General features: G+C 56.2%; 8 protein-coding genes across 8 annotated transcripts; 4 read left to right on the top strand and 4 right to left on the bottom strand.

The window, feature by feature from the left end:
• Nucleotides 1–102: 102 nt before the first annotated feature.
• GGS23DRAFT_519044 (HSF-type DNA-binding-domain-containing protein) lies at nt 103–2773 on the bottom strand. The gene is made up of 7 exons (XM_051514632.1): nt 2451–2773; nt 2339–2355; nt 2194–2266; nt 1996–2136; nt 1025–1912; nt 768–963; nt 103–704 (listed from the first exon to the last, which is right to left on the bottom strand). Exons 1-7 carry the CDS (start codon nt 2508–2510, stop codon nt 190–192), a joined length of 1890 nt encoding a protein of 629 aa, XP_051372608.1. The 5' UTR covers nt 2511–2773; the 3' UTR covers nt 103–189.
• A 3410-nt stretch (nt 2774–6183) lies between these two features.
• On the top strand, nt 6184–7765 carry GGS23DRAFT_519012 (uncharacterized protein). The gene has a single exon (XM_051514631.1). The coding sequence runs from the start codon at nt 6425–6427 to the stop codon at nt 7556–7558; it is 1134 nt and encodes a 377-aa protein (XP_051372607.1). The 5' UTR covers nt 6184–6424; the 3' UTR covers nt 7559–7765.
• GGS23DRAFT_518994 (uncharacterized protein) lies at nt 7766–8385 on the bottom strand. The gene has a single exon (XM_051514630.1). The coding sequence runs from the start codon at nt 8294–8296 to the stop codon at nt 7973–7975; it is 324 nt and encodes a 107-aa protein (XP_051372606.1). The 5' UTR covers nt 8297–8385; the 3' UTR covers nt 7766–7972.
• Nucleotides 8386–9491: 1106 nt separating this feature from the next.
• Nucleotides 9492–10399, top strand: GGS23DRAFT_518940 (uncharacterized protein). Its single transcript, XM_051514629.1, has 2 exons — nt 9492–9565; nt 9927–10399. Exon 2 carries the CDS (start codon nt 10069–10071, stop codon nt 10357–10359), a length of 291 nt encoding a protein of 96 aa, XP_051372605.1. The 5' UTR covers nt 9492–9565; nt 9927–10068; the 3' UTR covers nt 10360–10399.
• Nucleotides 10400–15123: 4724 nt separating this feature from the next.
• GGS23DRAFT_518902 (uncharacterized protein) lies at nt 15124–16501 on the bottom strand. The gene is made up of 2 exons (XM_051514628.1): nt 16007–16501; nt 15124–15914 (listed from the first exon to the last, which is right to left on the bottom strand). Exons 1-2 carry the CDS (start codon nt 16330–16332, stop codon nt 15302–15304), a joined length of 939 nt encoding a protein of 312 aa, XP_051372604.1. The 5' UTR covers nt 16333–16501; the 3' UTR covers nt 15124–15301.
• A 254-nt stretch (nt 16502–16755) lies between these two features.
• GGS23DRAFT_620742 (kinase-like domain-containing protein) lies at nt 16756–18702 on the top strand. Its single transcript, XM_051521126.1, has 2 exons — nt 16756–17622; nt 17748–18702. The coding sequence occupies exons 1-2, from the start codon at nt 16843–16845 to the stop codon at nt 18459–18461; spliced, it is 1494 nt and encodes a 497-aa protein (XP_051372603.1). The 5' UTR covers nt 16756–16842; the 3' UTR covers nt 18462–18702.
• Nucleotides 18703–19204: 502 nt separating this feature from the next.
• Nucleotides 19205–22451, bottom strand: GGS23DRAFT_518784 (DNA mismatch repair protein msh-2). The gene is made up of 2 exons (XM_051514627.1): nt 22258–22451; nt 19205–22172 (listed from the first exon to the last, which is right to left on the bottom strand). Exons 1-2 carry the CDS (start codon nt 22279–22281, stop codon nt 19392–19394), a joined length of 2805 nt encoding a protein of 934 aa, XP_051372602.1. The 5' UTR covers nt 22282–22451; the 3' UTR covers nt 19205–19391.
• Nucleotides 22452–22966: 515 nt separating this feature from the next.
• GGS23DRAFT_518648 (tRNA-methyltransferase-domain-containing protein) lies at nt 22967–24639 on the top strand. Its single transcript, XM_051514625.1, has one exon. It carries the CDS (start codon nt 23083–23085, stop codon nt 24499–24501), a length of 1419 nt encoding a protein of 472 aa, XP_051372601.1. The 5' UTR covers nt 22967–23082; the 3' UTR covers nt 24502–24639.
• Nucleotides 24640–24950: the final 311 nt, after the last annotated feature.

Raw genomic sequence — 24950 nt, 5'->3', positions numbered from 1 at the left:
TGGGGTGGCAGACCATTCAGATGCTCCTCATGCACCATGCATGCATGCACGCAACGGATCCGATACCGATGGCACCCTGCCTCGTCAAGCTTTCCGGTACCGGCTCCCATGTGTCGAAACGACCGCCCAAATCTGCCGGCAATATATACAAGATGGAATCGAGATGTCGATGGCAGTCGGGCAATGCGACTATTGGTTGTAGTTCGCCTGCGACGTGTAGAGTCGTTGTCGTTTCTCTGGCGGCCCTTCCGAGCGTTGCATGCCGTCCGGCATCCGTTGTTGGGGAGGCACGCCCATCTGCGGGATCATGGCATTTGCGTATTGCGGCTTTTGGGTCCCGCCCGGCGTGAGCACCATCTGCGAGCCGCTTCCCGCGCCTAGGTACCCCTGGTCCTGGCCCATCGTCGGCGAAGCGTGCGGCATCTGGCTAGGAGAGTGCCACGAGGCACTCGTGGCTGGCGACTGTATCGGCGTAGTATCAAACTTCGCGACGGGACCGGTTGACGAAGCCGAGAGTGGCGCTATCCCCATTCCCTGGTTGGAATACGGACCCGGCGTCGGCGGTTGAGCTGTCGCTCCGTTCGAATACATGGATTCCATCATGCTGTCTGCCGGCGGGTTCCGCAGGAAGTTGGCGAGGTGTTTTCTTAACTTGCCGATCATTCCCTCCTTTGTAAAAGGTTTGGCCAGCACGTCTCGCATACCTGACAAGGTTTTCAGCATCTTCATTTTCTCGGGGGGGGGGGAGGGGCCAAGTTTCCACGTACCCCAGTGGAAATACATCTCTAGATCCTGTTGGTTGATGTTGGACGTCATGGCAATGATCGGTGTGCTCGGCTGCACTTCGCGGATCATAGCCGTTGCCGAGACACCGTCAAGCTGGGGCATCACAATATCCATGAAGATCAGGTCATAGTAATGCTGCTTCGCATTGACCTTGCTCACGGCTTCCAAACCGTCGCGCTATACGGAATTGTCAACCAAACACGCTTCCCAGGATGGGCCGGGAGCTACGATCACCTACCGCGACCTCGACGCCACAATCATACTGAGCGAGGAACTTGGAGCCGATTCGAGAACACGTTCTGTCGTCTTCCACCAGAAGGACAATAGGTTTTTTCGAACCCCACGGCGAGCCACCTTGTGACGATGTTCCCGGTGGGGTGTGAGAGGGTATTCCGGTTCCGTTGAACTCCTGGCTAGGACCCATCGCGTTGTCCTGCACGGGGCGGTTGTACGGGAGGTTGTTGATGTGCTCCGCGGCGAAGGGATCGATTCCGATGGTCTGACCAACGGGATACACCATGTGCCGCATATCATTGAGAGGGTCATGCAAGAACGGATTGACGCCGCCCACGCCGGGCGGCCCCATCATGCCGGACGACCCTGCCGACTCGGGGGAGCCGCCGGCTTGGTGTAACTGAACCGACATCCGGTTCAGGTCTCGGTCGGCGACGTGATCTACGGTGAGGCTGTTGAGGATGTCGCGAGCACGGCGGAGTTCGAGAGGAGATTCGGAGCCGTCGGACAAGAGGGCGGTATTGCTGGCGCCATACGTGGACGACGAATGCCCCGAGTTCCGCCCTTCCTTCCTCTCCTGCTCGACCTTGTTCAGGTGGTTGATCAGTTCGTGATGCACCTGGCACTGTGCGCGGACGAGCTTCTGGAGATGGATGATTTCATCTACGAAGATCTTATTCGCGTTTACAATCTCGTGGTACGATTCTTGGAGCTGCTGCACCTGTTGCTGTGTCGCGGCTAGGGTCTCGCTGAGGACGAGGACCTGCTGATTAGGAACGCCAAACTGTTCTTCCGCCACTGGAGCTTTCCGCGGGGCCGGGGCCTTTCGTCGGATATTGTCGAGGTTATCCTTCCTATCGGCTCGAAACTCGGGATGCCTAAACTCCCACGCCTGTGTGCGTACGTGCGCGTGCTGTCAGCTCTGCTCCCTCGACGAACTACCGACACCTTCGTGCCAAGGGAAGTGGTAATTACAGATGCGCCATAGGGAGATTGCCCGTTTTCCTCGTTATGCCGGACCTTGTGAAAATCGTATTTATTAAGTTGTCGGACGAAGCTCGCGAAGTTGCTGTGCTTGAAATGTTTCGGCAATATCGTCTTTGTGAATTTCTCGTTCTACACGGGCCTGAATCAACGTCTGTCTCGAAATCGCGAGGGAGTCGGCGAGCGTACCTCGAGGACGACAAAGCTATCGCCTTCGTTGCCCCACCTCACCACCTCACTGTAAGCCGGGTCCTCGAGCATCCTAGGGTGGCAAAGTCTGGTCAGCACGGGTGAACGGAGAGATTCGAGCAGCGATCGGAAGCGGGTGGGTTACTTGTATAGCTTTCGGACCTGGAAGGTAGGTATATCGATCGTTAGCCCGGGAAATGCGCAGATGGCGGCAATGCGATTCTGAATCGCGACGAATTCATCACGGGAGCACTCACGAAATCACTCGAGCTAGTCCCAGCACCCTGCGCCACGGCGGACATTTCGCCTTCGGGCATGGTGGGCGGCCGGCCTAAAGCCTGGGGTTATGTCTACTTCAATGGCCAGGTCCGTGTCGGAACGCGCGCGTCAAGTCGATGGGTCTCGGGGTTAACTGGCGGGCGGGTTGCCTGGGGAGGTCGGGGTGACGATACGACGATGCAGCGACGTGAGGATTGTGCAACGGGACCTCAGGTGATCGTCGTCGTCGGTGTGTCGTATTCGGGGCCTCGAGATCTCGTAAATTTTTTTTTCTTCCTTGCTTTCCTTCTCTCGCCTCGCCTTGGGGTTGCGTCGAGATGCTCGCGGCCTCGATATTATGCGCCTCTGCACTGTGCCCGCGGCTCCGAGTACAGACAGGCAATCGGGCGCGCGGCGACGATAGCGGGTGATGGCTGGTGGTGGTCGTCTCCGCCGGCGCTGATATTCGGATGGAGATGATGATGTCAAGGGCGAGCAGATAAGTAGCGCTCTCGTCTCCTTCTCTCTTGCTGCGTCTCTCTCTGTCTGTCTGTCTGTCTCTCTCGCTCTCTCTATCTGTGGATGTATGGGTACGTGTGCGTGCGTGCGTGCGTGCGTGCGTACGTGCGTGGGTTGGTGTGCTGGTGCGTGTGTGAGTACGGAGGTATGGAACTATGTGCGTTGTAGGTGCGTTGTGTGCGTGCGTGTATGTATGCCTCTATTTCTCTCTCTGGCTCTGTCTCTGCTCGTCTTTCGTCCGATGTTGTCCACAGTAACGAGGGCGGTGTCCGCCTTGGGGGTTAGGTTGTGTTACTCAATTGGCGGGAGCAGTTCTCTGGACTCGATTCGGATAACAAGAAAAACCATGACGAGCTGACCCGAACGGGGAAATGCTTTAAGGGCTTTTGAGCGTGAATAAAACAGACAGGGTGGGTGGATGCACCTCTCTTTTTTTCCCTGGGGCTGGCTGACTGGCTAGCTCACTGCGAGGTTACAGTAATAATAATAATAAAAGAAAAGAAGCCGCTCTCGTTCATATGTACATAATATGGGGGTATGGGGGGGGGGGGGACCCGGCAGCAATCCTGGGGGGGGGGGGGGGGGGGGGCGACTTGTTCATGATAAGTTTCCCAGTGCCACAGATGCGGCGCATGGAAGAGGGACAAATTATGACAGGCCGGGGGTGGGCAGCGGGAGACAGAGAAGAGCTGGTCCCGTCAAGCCGCCCTCTGTCCTTGTCTGGTCTCTCGCTCTCCCTCCCTCCCTCCCTCGCTCTCCCCCATTCTCTCTCTGTCTCTATCTCTCTATATCTCTCTCTCATGTCTGCAGAGCACGGGAATTTTCCAAGTGATGGCATAGGGCCATCCCCATCCCCATCCCATCCCATCCCGTCCTATCCCATCCCGTCCCGGCCAACCCGGGGGAGGTCATTCATCATAGTCCATCCAACGAGCGGAGTGGGACCCCTTGACCACCGTCCTCGACGTACCCCCGTACAATTACTGCCGTTTATAGGCTAAGTTGATCGCTTCCGCTGCTCTCGACCTGAGAATTCTATCATACGCACCTAGCTAAGGACCTAATGTAGGGATGTATCTACAGGGTATGTTTAACTCCTCCTCTCTTCTCCCCCCTGTCCCTCTTCTATATGGTAGGTGTACAAGGTATCTTCGCATGCAGGCATGTACGTATATCACCCTCATTTTTACCTGTATTCCCCCTCCCCCTCCCCCTACATATAGCGTCGAAGCCTGGTTCGCACTCTCTATGGGACACCAAGCGCCGCTCCCGGGATGGTGGCCCTACCACCACCTTTCAACGACGAAGAGCGAAAAGCTGTCTCTCCCTCTCCGTCCCTCCCTCTCTCTCTCCCTCTTTTTCTCTCTGCTTCTCTCCTCCTGCACAGTGCTCGCCAGGTAATTCTACCGTCTCATCCTGCGTGCATCGCACTACGTTAGGTACATATTGGAGGGCGGCCATGCCATGCGCGAGCTGCGGGGAAAATCGGTCGAATCGACGCGAGCGGGCCAGTGGGATGCCAATGGTTACGAGAGCCGAGTTGCGTGTCTGTTATTGCGATGAATGGGTGGTCTGCCTATAGTGCAATACACACCTATCATGCATAGGCATTGGCAAGTGGAGGGAGATGCCGAGTATATTCCTCCCTTATATACCTACCTCTTAGCTGTAGGGATCTGCGTTACAGTAGGTATCGTACCGTCGTATCGTGCTAGAGCGGTAAGGATCACTCCAGCGCACAGCGCCACGACCTACCTGTAGCCGGGTTGCTTCTACCTACCTACCTTAGGTACATACATAATGCGGACAGGCTACCTTGGGCGACGTTGTGTATCTACGCGTGGGCGCGCTGCCTTTCGGTACCTACCTGCCTAGGGACCTACCTAGGGACCTACCTACCTGGTAGGGAATATAGACAGGTACCTTGCCTATACGTGCATACCTTAGGCACCTACCTATATATACATATGCGGAGGGTGCACGTTATAATAACAAGGAGAAGACCGAGAAAGAGGGGGGAAAAGGAAAGGGGAAAAAAAAAAAGACTAGGGACGAGAGAACGAGTGAAACCGGCCGGCGGGTTCAGCGAGGAGTGCGTCGCGATTGTAAACCCTACCTAGATGAATGTACCGTCCGGGTTTCGCCCAGGCTCTTCATCTGGCTATCTCATGTAGGTACCTAACTCGGAGCCAATACGGTAGAGGTAGGCATATTAGGTAGGTACAGACGCGCCCCTAAGAGACGAGCACTCTGCGGATGGCACTAACCCGGCCGGCGCCGATGTACCTACCCACCTAGCTGCTGCGACGGGCCATCAGGTAGGTACCTAAGTATTATAGGGGACGGAGCCGGCACGGAGGCCAGGGAGACCACACACACACACACACACACGCACACACAACACACATACAGACAGACAGACACACATACAGACACACACACACACACACACATCAAGACGGGATGGGGGATGGATGGTGTAGGGAGCGACGGCTCCTCCTGCAGGCCAAGGTGCGCTGCGCGCCACGAGTCACGAGCCAAGGTAGCCGACTCAGATTTCCTCTCGTCGCCCCCCCGTTAGCAGGGACGGCGAGGCTGTCCTACGACGACTGCGATGCCTGCTGCTACTATGAGATCACAGCGTTGCAGCAGACACCGATCTCCGTCGGCACGCTAATGCTCCTTCTGGTAATTCTACGGTCATCTATTCTTACAGTGTAGCGCGCACGTACTGAGTAGGCGTCTTCTTTTATTTCCTTTTGTTGGTGTGTTTTCTTTTTTTTTTTTTTACTTTTTTCCTTCTCCCGCGCTCTTCTCATCCCCTCTCCCCTCCTCCTCCTCCTCCTGCCACACCCCATGCTCCCCATGTTTCGCTGTCAATCACTTTCGATACTCGGACGATCGACCGAGACGATACCCATATCCGTACCGGTGTTGGTGGTGTCTGAGGTTGGTGGGTGTGCGAATCCCAGGTAAGGCGAGGCTAACCGATCGACCTGGGCGAACCGGGTGCAGGCAAGTCGCCATCGTCGTCATTGTCGTCGCCCATTGCTGTTCTGCCGCTTAGCCCTCTGCGTATGTACCTACATACACACATATACATACCTCATACCCGGACGGGCACTTCACCCTGCGTACCCAAGGTATATAGGTATGCATGCGGTTCTATGCCCGTGTCGAGTATCTGGTGTATGTACGGTGCCGGCACGATATAGTTATGCTACACGCATACATACGTACCCAACATGCATTCCTACCTAGGTGCCTTTCAAATTACCCTCGGTCTAAGCAATCCCGGGCGGGAGAGATGCGCAGGACTTTGCAGACATGCCACTTCGGAGATGCATGTTATACGGAGCAGGATGTGTGTCTGCTTCGTGATATTTAGCCAATCATCAAATTTTAGACTGTCGCTATATATGTACGCCGGCAGCACGGACGGACGTACGTGTGTATGGGTGCATGTAAGTGGGCAGAAAATTTTCCCCTCCGTCTGGCTTCTGGGCTGCCCATCGTTGACGATGAGGGACGGGGCGGGGGGGGGGGGGATGGGCATGGACGGATGGGCCGTCGCATTTCCAGAGAAGGGGAGGGGAGCGAAGTGAAGAGTCGAATCAGAGGATGGCGAAGAGGACGCGCTGACACGGTGATTACCTGCGTGGGTGATCGGCATCTAAGCCTGGGATTGTTAGCTGGGCAGTCCTATTTGCGAGATGGAGAAGCCATCAGGAGAGGAACCAGCAAATATCTGGCCGTCCCCTTGCAAGCTGCTTGCTGCCAGCCGTTGTTGGGTGGCCAACGGATGTCTCTCGTGCCCAACTCTCTCGCTTCTCTTTGCTCGCCCTATGTGTGCGCTTCTGCCAATCCGCCTCTGCCTCTTTCTGCTTATCGTTCTTGTCTCTCTTCGTTGTCTCTCTCTTATCTCTCTATCTCGCCAATCCTCTCCGTCCTCCTCGCTCTTACACACACACACACACGCACACATACACGCACACATACACACATACACACCACGCACCGCATATGCCTCCGTACCATGCCTCCCTCCTCGTCACATATCACGTACCCTCGGCCCTCCCCTCCCTTTCCTGATCCGAGATGGGGGAAGGCTTTGAGGCTCGCGAAATCCGATCCGAGCGAGATTGTGGGCGTCTCCTCGAAACGGCCAGGTGCAGGCTGCCCCTTCAAATCCCAAGAGAGAGCCGGGCCAGAAGCGCCGGCGTCTTGGTTCCGGGAACGTGGTCCGGCTGGGACTACCGCCGCTGCTAGTGCTATGGGTGGCCTGCCGTCCTTCCTGTGCTACCCAGGATGCAAGACACGGCCGATGCCATTCAGGATCGGTTCCAACCAGCGCGCGGTACCTACCTGGACCTACGTGTGTACATCCGTTCCGTATGGGTGCCCCCGTTCGTTATCGCTGCGTAGGACTGTGGACCGCAACGCTCCCATACAGGTGATATATATATATTATCACCATACATGCACATATTATTTACCCTCACCAATATATATGTATATATATACACGCACGCACACACACATACACACATACACACACACATACATATATATATATATATCCAATTAGTGTCTCCTCGTATGGGCACGACAACAAGTCCTCGATAACCTTGCTGCCATTCACAATATGGCTATTCGAATCACGACATAACGGGTGATACTATCGACACCTTAATGCCTGGTGGAGAGCGCCGGTGTTCTATCCCCATCTCGCGGGAGCGCCCGCCCCCCGGCCATCAGCAGGTTATGGGGGGTTTTTTTTTTTCTTTTTTTTCTTTTCCGATCTAATCCTTCGTCTATCTCTTTTGTTTTTGTTTTTCTTTGCTAACGCCTTGGGGATCCTTTTTTTTTTTTCTTTCTTCTTTTTCTCTCGCCTTCTCCCTCTCCCTCCTGCTCCCAGGCCCCCTCTTCCTCTCTCGGACCAGGACGCAGGGTTCACAGCGCAGCTTGGCCTCGCCTACCCAAACAACATCTTCGCAGGACGTCAAACCCCGAGAGCCAAACCGGCAATCGGGGCGGGCGGGCAGACAAGGGGCACTGGGACAAGGACAAGGACAAGGACGTGGGCAAGGACATGGACATGGGACAAGGGCGAAGACGGACAAGGACCTGGAGAAGCCGGGCAGCCCCGAAACCGCCTGCCAAGTGGGATTCGCAGGCCTGAAAAGTCGCAGGTGATCGACGTGGCTATACCGCGACAAGCAACGAAAATCGCGAACGGGTTGCCAGCAGCGTCCAGTAATAACGCGAACCGGCCCTCGTTGGCATCATACGGACAGATTATCACAGGCACATACGCATACCACATACGTACCTACGTACATGCCTACCTACCTACGTACATACCTGTTGTAGGCAACAGAGGTAAGTATCGACACACACACACACACACACACACATTGACATCTACCTAACGCGGGCACGTCCGTAAACACGCACGCGCCATACGGGACAAGCCCCTTTTTTTTCTTCCTTTTTTGGGGTTTTAGCTTAGCTCGGGATCGAGGGGTCGGCGGAGTTTTCGCCGCCAAGGAGGTGAGGCGGCGAGCGGCTTGGGCACATCCGAAAAAAGGCTTGTTTTTTTGGTTGTGTGTTTTTTTTTTAATTTAATTTTTTGTTTTATGGGCAAATTGATGATCCTTTTGTAGTATATGGAGACCTGCGTATAGCTCAGGATATGAATACATATGTATGCTACCTTATAGTAGATTAGGTAGGCAGGCACCTCGTTGGCTCCTTGGATATACACAGGTACATGCATAGCTATAGCTATTATTGCCTAGCAGCAACTAAGCGAACCGCTTACCGCGCGTGGGGGGGGGGGGGGGGTTTATCCAGTCGGGTTGCCGTGTTTCTCTACTAGCTACCTGTATGTACATGCAGAAGTGAGGTGCCCACCGTGTGCATAGAGGTACATGTAGGTACCCTGCTAGTATCGTCAGAAGTTAGGTTAGGCACCTCCTGGACCCAAGCATCGGCGTGGAGAGGACTGCAAGTTCCGTACCGATATTGAATAGAAATCTATAATACCGAACCCCCCCAACTACCCTACCTATATATAGGTATATATAATATATCCCTACTACAAATGCAAATGCAAATACAAATACAAATACAATAATCGGCCCAGCGTCGACTCGCTGCCTGTTTTATCGTCCAGGCAGGTACCCCAGCAGGTCCGTAGCCGAATGTGTCTGTCTCTCTGTCGGCGCGTTCAACGTCTCCATAGGCAAAACAACCTTCTTACTCAGGACCCATCCATCTACCTGCCTACATGTGTGCATAGACATCTACCTGTTAGCTGGAGTAGTCGGGTGCGGCACGGCGGTTGGGATCCCTCAGGCAATAGCTGGTGTAATAACGGCAATAAGACGCTGGGTAAGCTGCCTAGGTAGGTAATAATAAGCTAGTCCTCTTCCCATCCAGCCTGCATTCCAATAGTCCACACCAATCGTTGCATCCCGATCTGATTCCGCCGCCGAGATCCAGAGATCTAACCCAGATCCGTCATCCGGGGCAAGGCAGTCGAGGCTGGAGCCAAAGCAGAATAGCAATACCGATCCTCTTTTTTTTTTTTGTCTCGCAACCTTGCAGACACCTTGTGCCATCGACCTGTCGAAGGAACCAGAAGGAAAAAAAAAAGAAAAAAAAAGAGCATGTTTTTTTTCCGAATTTCCCGGTCCAGCCATCGTTCGTTCCCAGTCGGTCAGGCCACGACGATGCCGTCCCGTCCGTCACCTGCACCCGCACGCATTCACACATCCACGCGCGCGTCCTCTCCCTCTCCGTGTCGCTGTTCTGTCTCTTCCTTCATCTATCTGCATATTTAGATTGGTACTTTTTGCGATCCCGGTCGGGGGCTCGGCGAGGTGTCTTCATTTATCATGCCGGGATGGTTCAGATCGGTCGTAACACCACGCTGCAACGCATTTTTCTAGATCGCGTCAGCTGGCCACGCAGGCAGACCTACTCTATAACCTCGTGAGCAGCGAAGTACATGTGCCGCATTCTGATTCACCTGTCGTAGGGGATGTTCGCATGTAGTGCAGTTCTAGAATCAAGCCACCGCGACGCCTCGAGATGCCTCCAAGTCCCCTCCCCCATCCTCGCCTCTTTTCGGCCCCCTTTTTTTTTCGCGCTTTTTGGGGGCTTTCTGGGAAGGAAACACAGCGCGTCTGCCACGACCTAGATGTGATGAATCTCGCAGCCGCAACGGCAACGTCTTCGACGTCCGTCCGTCCACCTGTCTGTCCCTGTTCTGGCGTGTCTATAGGAGCCGGCATTTCCCACCACCCCCTCGCGCGTAAAGTAACCAATAACGCGGACGTTTACCCCGGCGCCCGTAACGTCGCGACTTATGTACCAGTCTAGCTTCTCCGCGGACGGGACGGAGAGGGGCAGGCTCTCCTCTTGTTATCTCCGTCTCCTGTCTCGTTCCCGTATCCGAGGTGGTAAAGCCTCCGCTCCTCGAAAAGGGGACGAAAGAAGAAAAAGATTTTGTAAAAAAAGGAAAAGTAGACAAAGAGAGAAAGAGACCGATGCAGGAGAAGACACGAATTCAATATCGACTCGACGAACGAGGGGAGGGGGGGGGGGACCCGGTCCTCGCTTTAAATAGAACCTATCTGTATGGGTACAGATCTCTCTCTTCATCGACTACCTATTTTCCCTTTCTTCCTGTCTCCACGCGCGCCAATCCACCTTTATCCGGAGACATTCCTCCATCTCGCGCACGCGCATACGCACGCTGGCATACATGCAAACGAGATTAAGAGAGGAGGGGAGAGAGGAGGAGAGGACTGAAGAAATGCTACGTGAGGGGCGGTATGCATACATAATACATACCTCCTACCTGGTAGGTACCTAAGTAGGTAGGTAGGCGCCGGCATGTATGTAGCTACATACCTATACTTGCGCCCTGTCCACAGGTCCGAGAACACACGATGCAATACGGCCTGGCGCGCATGGGGGGGGGGGGGGGGACGGGGGTGGGGCGGGATAGGATTAAAAAACGTGCCCGTCGGCTGTTTAGAGGTTGGGGCGAAGCGATCAAGCAAGCACACGCGCGGAAGAGAGGCGCGGACGGAGGAATAGGTAAGCCGTAGGTCAGAGACATGCCGCGAGTGGGCAGACGGACGGGCAGGCAGGCAGGCAGGCAGATAGGCGAGGGGAGAAGACGGGGCGAGGAGGACGAGAAGGACGAAGAAGATGTTTCCAAATTAGCCGGTTCGGTCCGGTCGAACCAGGTCCAGGGGAACCTGCCTGAACTGCCCGCCGCGCGTCTAACAGAACGCCGGTGCCGTGCGATGCTACTCTATGCCATGCGATGCGCAGGAGAGGGGCGGCGGCGGCGGCGGCAGCAGCAGTAGCGATAGTAGCAGTACCTCGTAGCGGGAGGAAGACTAAAGAAGAGAAGAGACAAGGAGAGAGGAGGCGGCTTACCACCACCACCTTCTCTTCCTCCTCCTCCTCCTCCTCGTCTCCTCCTCGTCTGACGACGGGCTTGAGACCCGCGCAGCCCGCCCAGGCTTGGTCCGGCGAGCCAAGCCAAGGTGGGCGGGCGGGCGCTGCACGCTGCCTCCTCATCTCCCTACGTACCTAACCCCTAACCTACCTGCCTACCTCTCTGGCCGAGGTAGGCGCCTCTCCCCGAGTTGGCGAGGTAAGCCGACGGAATCCTCTCCGTCTGCGTACCTACGGAGGGCAAGACAGGCAGGCTGGCTACCTGGTAGCTACCTAACCCAGCCGATTGCCATAAACGTACCTACGTGCGTGCGTGAGAAATGGGGTGAGGAGAAGAGCAGAGGCGAGAGCAGAGGCGAGAGGTGAATGATACCTGCCTACCTACCTCCGCCTGCCTGCCCACGCAGACGAGGTGGACGAAGCGAGCGAGCGAGCGAGCGCGCGTGCGTACAGCGACTGCGACGTCGCCGCCGCCGCCAGGGTCTTAAAATAGGCATTGATATATAATATATATTAGCCTGCGGCAGTATGGCAACCCTCCCCCTCCCCCTTCTCCCCTCCTCCTCCTTTCCCCTTGGCGTGTCTTGCCGACCTGGTCTCTGTATGTACGTGCATAACATACCTACCCACCCACATACCGAGGCACGTACACAGGCAGACGGAGGCGCAAAGGGGGGGAGGGGACGTGTGTGTGTGTGCCATCTATTCATACAGGCTCGCATACATAATATGGCTTCATGTATGTGTGTACGCGCACACATGCCTACATATTCACACACACACACACACACACACACACACACACACACGCACACACACATGCATGAGTGGATGCGGGCAGATAGAGTAGTAAGGCACCTGGGTAAGTTAAGTAGGTAGGCAAGTAGGTAGGTAGGTGATTCTCGACGGCAGCCCGCACCCGAGGGGTAGGGGAAAAGGGGGGAGGGGAGGGGAGCAACGCTGCCGCTACCGCCACCGCCACCGCCGCCGCCGCCGTCGCAGCGTAGCATGTGTGCGTGGTGTAGCATCGTGGCAGATTTACTTACCTGCCCCGAGGTTCAAGCACGTAGGGCGCGTGCACGGGTAGGCTCGGCGGGCAGACGGGCGTCGATGCGCGTGCGCCGGAAAGGGGAACTTTCGCCATTTTTCCCTTCCTGCCTTCCTGCCTTCCTTTCTTCCTTCTCCCGCGCTCTTTTCTTTTCTTTTCTTTTCCCCTTCTAATTTTTTTTCTTTTTCCCTCTATTAGTGGCAGACGCTTTTCTCTTCCCCGGCCTGATATTTCCCGTTTCCGCCTCCCCTTTCCCAGGGGAGGAGAAGTCCCCGGACCGAAATAGAACGGCGGAAGAAGAAGAAGAAAAAAGAAGGGGAGAGAGGAAGGGGGCAGAGGGCGCCCCGGACGGAACCGAAGTTGGCGCTCTGCGCTCCTGTGTCTCTCCCCGACTCGGAGACATTCATCCATCCCCCCTCCCACCCATCCACACACCCGTTATGCGGTGGCGTGTGTGGGGGGGGAGGGGGGGGAGGGGGGCATACGGATATGCCCACATGCGCGCGTAGCCTCGGAAGAGCTGTTCTGCACGGCAAAGCACTTGCTTACTCACCACCCATGCTTTGGCCGACTGCCTGTCTGGACTTTTGCATCCTCGACCGGGCAGCAGAGAAGAGCGAGACAGAGACAGAGGCAGAGACAGAGCGTTCGGGTCCGAGCCAAGCAAGGGGGGGGGAGGAAGGGGGGACGCGAATGAGCTCCAAAATGGGATGGGGAAGGGAGAAAGTGAGACAGGAGGGAAGGGGGAGAGACCTGGGTTGCCTAAACGGGACCGGGGGCGTCCAGGCGTCCAAGCTCTGGACGACAGCGTTGTGTATGTGCGGACGGGCAGGCAAGCAGCGCAGGTCGATGGAGAGACATATCCTGGCCCCTCTGATGCGGCTACGGATGCGGCTCTTGTGCTGTGGGAATACGTATGTAGGCCTATAGGTGCGTAGGCCTATAGGTGCGTGGGAGGGTGTGTGCTACGCGTCGGCCGAAAGTCGGGTTTGCTTACGTGCCAACGTGCAAAGTGACCATGGCGAGTGACCTGCGTCCAAGCATCGTCATCTCCGTCGTCGCTGTCTCAGGAGAGGTGCCTCGGCTATCTCGACACACCTCCTCCGCCTCCTCTGCCCTCTGCTGCTGCCCGTCCGAGCGCGACGGATCTGACAGATAGAGCACAGGCCGAGTACGCTCCTCGGGTCGGTAGCTGCGTCGAACCGTGGGGCAAACGGGGGGGCGGGCAGGCACCATTAGTAACACAAGTGGCATGGGCGAGTACACACATACATGGTACGAAGGAGGGCTCATCCCACGGCGCTGGGAACGGCTCTTCTGCCCTTCCTCCGCCCTGGCGCTGCTGCGTAGCGTACCCCGGATGGATAGATCTCGGGCCTGCTATTACTAGCAGCAGGCCCGCCAGCGTGCTCTCGTCCTCGTAGCCGAGGCGAGGTGTTTCCATCGGCATGCAAGGCAGAGAAGGCGAGATGGGATGAGATGAGGTGAGGTAGGTCTGTCAAGGCATGAGGGTGACATGACAGGTGACATGACACTTGACGCTGCTGATCTCCCCTTTCTCCAAAGGGGGGGAGAAGGGGGGGGGGCCATTTCTCCGCGCTGATAGCTATTGTGTTTCGTTACTTGAGACAGTGGGATTCGTCTACGTGAGCTATGTGTCCATATATCGTCGACTATCGTCCTGACCGAGGCTACTAGGAGAGCTGGGGGATGTCCCTCGGCTTATGATACGTCGCTACGGGACAAGAAGAGACGAGGGGCTTTAGGAGAAGGGGAGGGGGAGGAGGAGGGAGGGGTCAGTTACAGTCTACCTACAATAAAAGGGCTCGGAGATATCTACCTGGACTACACGCCCAGCAAGCCCGTAGGGCACATGTTCCGTCGGCTTCCATTACAGTGGTACGAAGGGATCAGCCACACAAGGTCCAGAGCATCCCCGTCCATCTGGGTTCGGGCTGGCCCGCGCGCTCTTGCATGTGCAGGAATGTACGTAGGCGAGTCGGGGTTCCGGCATATACCTAGGTATATGTAGATGCTCTCACGTATGTACATACGCTACGCCGTTCTCGTTCCAGCTTTTCGGTCTTGTCTCACAAGCCGCCATGCCCTACGTACACACGTCAAGTGGTGTTTCGGGGACGCCGTCTCACTCCCAGGGCCTGGAATCACGGGTGACAGGCCAGCTGAGGTCGTCGTCTCCGCGGCAGACGCTGAACAACATGTGGAGGCCGACGCAGAGACCCTTAAGGCGCCTACACGCCGGGAGAGAATATCAGTATTGGTTACCATGGCTACGAGGATAACAACTATTGGGTGGACAGCCATCGCCCTCCCTATTCATCAAATCAATTCTCCCTCCCTCGCCTGCCGGTCCAGGCCAGGCACGGCCGACTGCTTCTCTAACGTTGCTGACGCCCCGAGTTTGCCTCATTTCAATGTTACCTAGACATCCCAGACATCCCTGGCCCGGTATGGTCTTGCCCGTTCGTTCTCTGAATGTATACACATGTACCTACACACAGCCTATGTATATTACATATTCGTGCCAAGGTATAGGTATGGGCATGGGATGAGGCGACTGTGATATCCCTGCCCGGTCAACATGGTCTCAGCTGGATTGGTCTCGTGGTTGGTGCGGAAGTCGAGGCGTAATTTGAAATGAACACGGCGAAATGTTGTAAAATTAGCGACGGGGCCACACGTCTATCTTTGTATGCAGTGATCTCCGTGCCCAGCTCCCAGGGCCTGGGTTGCCGCCGCTTAGCGGAGAATTGTATCGCCCTGGGGTTGAGGGCTGGGTGTTCATGCGGTTGCTTGAATCGTCTTGTCTTTCCTCGCCCTTCTGGCCCTCTTGGGGGGTGGTTTGCTTAGCACAAACTCTTCGGCATCTTTCTTCTCGTACTGCGGCGGAGGGTCGACGTCGTCCGGTGTTTTCAGGATATACCTGTAAGGCTTATGCCCGGGTATGAGTGCGAAGGGAACCTTGTCATCGTCGCCGTCGTCGTCGTTGTCGCCGTCTTCCAACTCCGGCTCCGACTCCGACAGTCGATGCGGAGGAGCCGTCGTCAGCCCCGAACCAATGATCGGGGGAGTTTCCTCCGGCACTTTTGCGCCGAACGCGGCTAGATCAAACGGCTTCTCGTGCCTCCAGATCAGACCGGGGAGCACCCCCCAGTCCTCGTCCCAGATATGCTTCGCCGTCCAGGTCCCGCGTACTATATCATACGCTAGCGAGCTGATATCGGGAGGGCTGGACTCAAGGCTCCCATCATGAGGGGCCACGAGCCGCTCTTGTTCTTTCTTCACCTGATAGAAGAACTGGTTGATCGGGCGCGACGCCTCGCGTTCGCGAACCAGCTCGGCTCGCCATCCTGGTTGAAACCTAGTTCCAACCCCGTTGTTGGGCGGGAGATCCCTATTTTACGTGGCACGTTAGACCCTGCGTCTCTTCCGCTGATTTACTAACCAATAAAGAAAATACCGATTTACGGGCCATCAGGTCCTTACGGTAGCGGGTCTTCGTGCTTCCAGCTGTCGTCAGATGTCGGACCTTGCTCGTCGCGGTCCCAGGAGTTCTTCCATATTCCTTGCTCAACCCACTGGGACCTGATCTCTTCGAAGGCCTGGTCGAAGAGCCAGCCTCCGCTGATTCCGCGTTGGACGTGCCAGCGCTTGTCTGACCGGCCTTCGGATCGGGGGTCGGCGTCCCAGATGCGGCTCATCTCCTCGACGATCAGTTCTCGGAATTGGCTCTTGGGCTTGGTGAAGATCCGAAATGCCAAATCGCGTTCCTCTTTCGTGAGGTCGTCAAAGAAGTTCGTCGAGTCTGTCATATCTGCGGTTGGCGGTATGTGATGGCTGATACAGGCTGGACACAGATGAGACGCTGGTGCTGGATAGGGTAGACCTGTCGTCCTGATCGTGGACTAAATGAGAAAGTGGTGGTGTTTTCTCTGGGATCTCGGATCAGACTACCGACCCTCAAAGTTGACTCGCTCTCCCCCATATAATACCTTTCTTCCTCTTATCCGTTTTCGTGCTACGCATCATTCCGTCTGCTTCCATCTCCTTATCCTAGGAATAACTGCCCTGCTGCCTTTGTTACTTGACATTAAAACCTGGGAACTCGTTTCCGGATGCCCCTTTGTTCCTCGTCCCAGAACCCAGTCTACAGGCATGCTCTCCAGGACAAACATTTATTTGTAGTAATTAGTAAAACATTGGCTCTCTCGATGACTGGAGCAACTATGATTCGAGTCTTCCTGCCTCCCTGTCGACCAACCAATTCGTTCCCCCTCCCGAGAAGATAGCGCCCCCTATTCTCAGGAGAGAACCCAGTCATCATGTCCGCGCCATCGTTCCCCGATACGGTGTTCTCGCTGTGTCCCGTCAACAATGTTGCGATATCTATCGTAACGGGTGTCAGCTTCACAAATCTCTCCTATGACTCCCGCGGAGGACCCCGGCTCGAGTTCGGATACCGGTGGACCAGCCAGGATAGGAATCCACTCCTCACGTTCGCGACGGTCGGTAGCTTGGGTAGGCAAGTTGATGTCTATGACTCGACTGGAGTCCTTGCTCCTGTCCATTGCGCCTTCGTCGTCAACTACAAGACCGGTGTTCTGCTGGTCGAGGACAGGTCCAACGGACTCACTCAAATCTGTCCTCGCCACGGGGAGACCTTTGCTTCGTTTATACGTACCAAAGAAGGATGGCCGCGGGTTGCCATCGTCGACGGGATTAACTCGTATATCCTCTTGGGCGACGCAGATGGCCCCCAGGCCAAGTTCTTCGTCGACGTGCACAAGTCTCCAGACCAGATTCTAGACCATGTGCAGAGGCGAATGGCGGCGTTAGATTTGGCAACACGACGTAAATGTCTTCGCACATATCCCGGCCAAACACCTGCCCCGGAGGGCGTTAGAATCCTACACCACCCCTTACAGGAATTGGGACGTGGTGGCTTTGGTAGGGTCATGAAGACTGTCGATCTCTACTCGGGTGATTTTCTGGCCGTAAAAGTGCTGGCCCGCCCCCGAGACCCTCAGAAGTATGCCAACTGGGTTAAATCCGTCAAGATGGCGCGGGAGCGCGAGGTGGCAACCATGCGACGGATTTCACACGTACGTCTATGTCCTGGGGAGGATCTCTCCTGAGTGGAGCTCCCTCTCTCCTCATCTCCGTGCTTTTTCACCCCCCCCAATGGTACGGAAACAGGCCCCGACTGACAGCAAGCTCCGTCGTGCAGCCCTACGTGGTGAGGTATCTCGGCTCTCAGGGGTGGTCCACTTCCAACGTCGAGATCTTCATGGCGATGAAGCGCGGCAGCCTGTACAACTTGGTGGACCGGCACCAGAACCCCCAGGAGTTGGTCGGCCGCATCGCCAACCCGGTGACGCTGCAGATCCTCAGCGCGCTCGACTGCCTCGCCTTCAACCGGCTCGTCCACCGTGACGTCAAGCCCGACAACATCCTCTGGGAGTTCGACGAGCGCGGCGACTACGTCTTCAAGCTCGCCGACTTCGGGCTCGCCAACGACGAGGCGCGCGCCCGCAGCATCTCCGGCACCGTCGGCTACGCCGCCCCTGAGATATGGGAGCGCGGTCGCCAGTCGCCCAAGGTCGACATGTGGTCCTTCTTCGTTACGCTCATGTGGCTCATCGAGCCCGACTTCCGCTCCTGGGTCGACGACGGTGAGGCCCGCGCCATCCACCGCGCCGTCATCCAGGCCGCCATATACGACGTCCGCTTCCGCAACACGCGCGAGATGGCCATCTACGACCCCGGCCTCCGCTCCTCCGCCGCACACTTCCTCGCCAACGTCTTTCAGCGCCCCTCGTACCTCACCACCCCCATCGCCGATATCCCCAAGCGTCACCCCGACCACTTCGACTTATGGATCCGCAGCGTCTACGATGGCTCCAGCCCATACAGCCAGGCTATCAAGGATATCATGCCGTGAAGCGGCCGAGTAGTATATATACATGGTGTAGATATAATCCTGACAGTCTCGGGAGGTGGGGGGGGAATGGGGAGTGCTGACTTTATGCTTGGTCAAGGAGTAGGCGTTTATATATACATATATCAGCTCTTGTATTCATTGCTTGTATTGCTATCGAGATTACGAGTATAGGTGGGAAGCGCGTGGACGCCGTGTAAGTGGATTTCCAACATTTGCCTTGTGCGGGTTATGCTGCACGGCTGTTGTGCTATATGGTATACCTCTAGCTTACTGGAAGCTGTGGGTGGCCTCTATAAGAACCTACCTAATCCCCAAATGCTATCTCGCTCTACTTGGAGAATAGGCTTGGCCTCACGGCTATTAGAAGGGAGCTGGGGGAATATTATATTTAACAACAGGACTAAATAGGGATATTGAGAACCGGATTATATAAGGATGAGATAGGAACCCAACACCACTCTGGTTCCGGCTACCACGCCCTGGCTATCTATGAACATTGCCGCAGACACGCAGACGAAACAATTATAAGCTGGACCATCTACATAGTCAGCCATTAAGTATATATTTATCTACCGTATCTATCGTATCTTCCCGCCCCGTAGCTATGGTTAGGGCTCTGTACCTACGGCCGCAACACTAGCTATCTAGCCAGCTTGCGCCAATATGATCTGCTTTCTCCCTTCCTAGCTAATGGCCTCTTTTATCCCGGACGCCAAACTGAGCTAAATCAAGCTGGCCTAGCCCAGCATGCGTTACCTTCCTTACCCCGAGACATTGTACGTCGTATAAGAGTATGAAGTCGGGTAGTCCATCCGCGTCCTCCTCCCTCCTGTCGAGTACCTAATAAACCTGTACCTTGACAACTTATCCTCCCCCCTCGACAGCCTCGCCCTGCTCTCAGTGGCCGCATATGTCTCTATATCTTTAACCTCACAGGGCCTTCACGGCGGCGAAGAATGGGTTTGCGAGGAGCTTCTCGTCGGCCTTGACCAGCTCCCGGAGGCGTGCCACCTTCTGTTCCTTCGTCATGTCGCCTGCGACCTCGTCCTTCCAGCGCGCCAGTACTTCCTTGAGCCGGGCGCTGCCCTCCTCGACCTCCTCTTTGCTGTATCCCTGCAGAACTGGGGCTTTATCGCTGCCGGCGCCGCCCTCGTGCTTCGCCGTGAAGTCCTCGAGCTCGCCCGCCTTGCGCCGCGCCATGCGCACCACCTTGTCCGGGAATCGCACCAGCTCCGCTACGTGGATCCCGAACGATTGGTCGCAGATGCCCGGCTCGACCTTGTACAGCAGCGTCACCTCGCGCTTGTCGGCGACGGCAGCACTGCTGCCGCCGTTGCCGGTGCCGGAGATGTGCGCCGTGACGTGCAGGTTGCGCACCTGCTTGTGCTGGTCGGCGAGAGCGGTCAGCTCGTGGAAATGGGTGGCGAACATGGCGGCGCACCCGATCTCGGTCACGATGTGCTCGGAGATGGCCCAGGCGAGGCCGAAGCCGTCGTATGTCGACGTGCCGCGGCCGAGCTCGTCGATGATGATGAGCGACTCGGCTGTCGCCGACTTGAGGATGTTGGCCGTCTCGAGCATCTCCGCCATGAAGGTCGACACGCCCTTGAGCTGGGAGTCGCTCGCGCCGACGCGCGCCAGGATCGCATCGAAGATGGTCAGCTCTGCCTCCGTGCATGGCACAAAGCAGCCCACCTGCGCCATCAGCGCAATCACACCAATCTGCCGGATGTACGTCGACTTGCCGCCCATGTTCGGCCCGGTGATGATCAAGAAATATGAATCGTCACGCCGCAGCTCGACGTCGTTTGTGATGAACTGGATGTCGTCCTGCATCTCCAGACATGGGTGGCGGGCCTCCTTTAGCACGGTTGAGCCCTCGCCTCGGGGGTGGATGGTAGGGCGGACGTAGGAGGTGGGCGCGTGGACCGAGCAGTGGGCGAACGATACGATGACGTCGAGGTGCGCCAGGACGCCAGCGAGCTGTTCGAGCACGGGGCAGTATGAGGCGGCGACGCTTACCACCTCGCCGACCAGGCTGCTCTGGGTTCTGTTATAAGTTTGAGACAGCTGATCGAATTCCCGGCGGTAGGATTGCAGCAACTTCGTGGTAAAGTACACGCCATTCTTTTGGGTTGAGCACTCCTGATATGCCGAATTATTTCGGATGCAAGAGGCCTCGGTTCTCGTCAAGCGCATGCACCAGCCGTGGACCTTGTGGTTCTCGAGGAAGATCTTTTTGTTTTCTTCTTGATTTAGATCGTCCGCGGCCTTTTGCAACTCCTTGGCCATATTAGATCTGAGCTTGTCCAGTTTTCTCCGTACGATGCGCAAGCTGTCGTCGAATTCGGGCTTGATGATGTACTCGTGGTTGTCGAGGGCGTCGAGGTCTACCGTCGTCTCGACCATGTCCGCGAGCTTCCCGAGACTATCGGAGAGACTCCTCAACTTGTTGGTGTAGGCCTCATCCAGGGGGTCCTTATACTTCTCGTCCATGACAGCTTCCAGGGTTCCCAGGAATCCCGGCAGGCGAATGACGACCTGATATGCCCTGACGACATCCTCCAGGTTCGCTTTATTTCGCTGGAATCGCTTCGCTAAACGATAAAGATCCGGGACCGCCTTCAAGTGCACCTCCTGCATCGTCTGGCGCAGTTCGGTATCATTGACGAAAGCTTCGACCAGCTGCTGGCGTTTCTCGATTTCCTCCTTGTTCATGAGTGGTTGCTTCAGCCATTGAGAAAGTAGCCGACTCCCGACTGGCGTCTTGCAATGGTTCAACAGTCCGAATAGACTCATGGTTTTGGACCCGTCTCTCGCCCCGGGCATTAAATTGAGGGCTTTGAGTGCGGCGGCGTCTAACTTCATGAACTGGGACAGGTCGTGTTGATAGAGTTGGTACTGTCCAAAGTTGGAGGGATCCTGGAGGACGGTTAAGTACTTGATTAACGCTGCCGCAGAGCCCATCGCCAGCTTCAGGTCTGTCTGCGGGAGCAGCGTTGCGGAGCGCTCGTCCTTGAGCAGCCGAGCGAGATCCTGCTCGATGTCTTTGGTTCCGAAGTCGCCGGCTGGTCTCTCGGCTATGGCGACGCCGCAGTTGTCGATAATCTGTCTCAGCTTGGCGAGCTCGGGGTCCTTGTCCTTCTCGGCCTTGTCGATCTGTATGAGGCATTCCTTGATGCCGAGCTGGATAAGAAGAGCCTCGAAATTGGAGTACAAGTCGTTGTCGAGGAACTCGCTGACGCCGAGCTCCCGAACGCTAGCATCCGCGAAGCACACGCCCACGTTCCTGGCCTCGGAAGCCTTGGCGGAGATTTTGACGGCCAATATCATGGGGGCGGCATCGACCTGACCGCCCAGCTCGTCCTCGACATCTTGCAGGTTCCCAGGGGAGGCCTGCTTGACGACCTTCCAGTTCATACGGCTGCCGGAGTTCTCGTATACCTCGATGCGCTTCCCGAGCTTAAAGAGGGCTTCTCGCAGGAATTGACGAAAGACGGTGACGGTCATGGTGACGGAGGCCAGGCCGCTGGCGTCGTTCCGGCCAAGCTGGCGCACCACAGAAGTGGTTTTGTAGACGGTTTTGGCGATGAAGTTGGCATTCTGGCCGTGAGCGGTGTACCAGTCGCCACGATCGAATATGCGGATGGTCTCGTCGCCGACGGCGGGAAGGGATTTGAAGAAACGAATGAAGCCATGCTCGTCGTCGACCTATATGTGGCGTAGCCGATTAGCTTAGGGGACTCCGAGGGCTGTGGGTAGGATTGGATCCTCCAGCGTCGACGCCTATCCGTACCTTCAACTCTGGCCGGGACGACATCTTGGCTCGGTTTGACGGGGTTAGGATGGCTCTCGGCAGACGCAGCAGCACTTGACTATTATGTTTATCGTTTAAGGGGCGACAGAGGGGCAGGAATATCACATTCTTTGAGGAACGGCGCTGCTATTATTTCCTATCGTCGGCGGTGCATCCGTCTACTGGTGCTAGCGGGATGAATGGTGTAGGTAGATCGTTGTCGGGGTGCGAGGGTGGTAGACGTAAAGTGGTTTTATTCTGGACGAGGTACCTCTGGGCAGGTCAGAGGCATGTACTTTATGGCAGATACTAGCGAGATGAGTACCCAAACTCCCTTCGATGTACATGTATACGCATACCTTACATGTACACGTCTATAGGTTCAACACACTCGTCGCGTCTCCGGCACGGCAATTTGGGGCGGGCGAGACGCGACGCAACGCGCCAATTCTTGACCGCTTTCGCCGAGACCGCTAGGACCGCTTACGCTGACCCACCTCAGTTTGAGCTCGGCCGATTTCACAGCATCCCGTTTTTTCTTGCTGTCGCGGGGTCATTTTCTACTGAACTCAGTCCCCGACACGCTCGGTAATATCTAGAGCTAGCTTTATTCCCCAAGTCAGGCCGGGTGTCTCGTTTCTCCGTCAATTGCAATCTGCGGCAGCTTCAAATTCTTTAGGTTCCATATCCCTCCCCGCTCCCTTTCCACCCCAACTCTCCGGAACGGCCCTCCTCCCTCCCACAAGCCCATGCTTCGTCGAACCCTATCTCTCGGCCTCGACTCTTCACTTTGCCAGTTCGCGCAGACCGGCGCTGCCAGTCAACATGGCCGACGCGGCTGGAGCGCCGGATGGCGCCTCGCCGGAACCAGGTGCCGCTGTCAGTTCTAAGACCCGGCCGGGTGACGAGGTATATCGAGGACTAAAGCGACCAGCCGAGGACGATGTCGATGACGATAGCTACTGTCGCCGCGAAGCAGCCGAGAATGGTCACCAAAACGGCTCAAAGCACCAAAGGACCGCGACCGAGCCACCGGGGATGTCCAAAAACCAGCTACGCAAGCTGAGAAGACAGAAGCTCTGGGACGAGAGAAGGAAGGAGAAGAAGACCATACGAAAGGAGAAACGCCACTTGAAGCAGGAACGCAAGCGACTGGATAGGGAGGCCGAGATTGCAGCCGCTACCGCCGAAGGGCGAGAGCCGATATTCTCGATACAATCCAGACGAAAATCCAACTTCGTCGCGCAGGTTCCCGTAACCGTCATCATCGATTGCCAATTCGAGAAGTACATGATGGAGAAGGAATTGACCTCGTTAGGCAACCAGGTCACGAGGTGCTATTCCGATAATAGGAACGCCGAATACCCCGTCCACGTCTTCGTCAGCTCCTACGGCGGGAAGATGCGGGAGAGGCACGAGACCATCCTTGAGAACCAACACAAACAATGGAAACACATGCACTTTGTCGAGGGCGACTTTCTGAGCGCCGCTGCCGAGGCCAAGATCTTGATGGAGGGTCCGACGGGCGGCACGGTAATCGACCTGCTGGCCCCGAGCGAGGACGGCGATGGCATCTCCTTACCCCAGCCGAGCAGCGATACCAAGAAGCAGAGGGCAGCCCCCGTACCCGAACCCGAGGCCGACGACGTGGACAAGTCCATCGTTTACCTGACCGCCGACTCGCCGTACACCCTGGACCGCCTCGAGCCAAACACGTGCTACGTCATCGGCGGCCTCATCGACAAGAATCGCGAGAAGGGCCTGTGCTACAAGATAGCTCGTCAGAAGAAGGTGCGGACGGCGAAGCTCCCCATCGGCGAGTTTATGGTTATGCAGAGCCGCCACGTCCTTGCGACGAACCACGTGATGGAGATCATCCTCCGATGGCTCGAGACCGGCGATTGGGGCGCCGCCTTCATGAAGGTGATCCCGACGAGGAAAGGCGGCAAGTTGAAGGAAGACGATAATAACCCCGACGAAGCCGGGGAAGAGGCCGCACAAGTTCCACAGAAAGATGAGCAGGACGTGTCTGAAGGTGGCGGAGTTGCGACGGCGGGCGAAAACATCGAGACCGTCTCCTCAACAATAGATGACCGCGAGCCAGAACACTCCGGCGCCGTCGAAGTCGAGGGAAGTAATGCTGAAGAAAGTCTCGAGAAGAATGCGCTCGGCCAACAAAGATGGTCAGCTCCACCACCCGAACCAGAAGACTTAAACTTGCCCGGCGGTGCTGCCGCTGATTGAGAGCGAGAGTCAGTTGTAGAATACGGAGACGCCGTCGTCACCGCCGATTGATCTAGGTAGAGGCGGGAAAGATGGGCCCAAGGCTGAGCGATAGACGATTGCTACGGTATGATGCCTAGGACGCTTTGCCACACGATCTATGCTTGTAAGAGGCTATCCTACCATGCCGTCCCCGCCGGCCGAGATAATAGGTAGGTAGGTAGGTAGGGTAGACGGGTATCTTGGTGGGATCTATCTCATCTATACGACGATCTTCCCCTAGCAGAGGGTCCAACCTACAAAAGGGGGGGTAGTAAATGGGATACAGTGCGAATCGCGGCGTACCAGCCGACCTGATTCCTAGATTTTTGCGTGGAAAATAGCCCACGAAATGACTTCACAGTGTTGATACGCTCTGCGATAAGAGACTGTATGTACATGTGCGACTCGAGTTCCGAACGCCACCGAGG

The sequence above is a fragment of the Durotheca rogersii genome (assembly GCF_024521655.1).
Source record: "Durotheca rogersii strain YMJ 92031201 chromosome Unknown GGS23scaffold_8, whole genome shotgun sequence".
Taxonomy (NCBI): Eukaryota; Fungi; Ascomycota; class Sordariomycetes; order Xylariales; family Xylariaceae; genus Durotheca; species Durotheca rogersii.
This window is presented reverse-complemented; position numbering and strand designations above follow the sequence as displayed.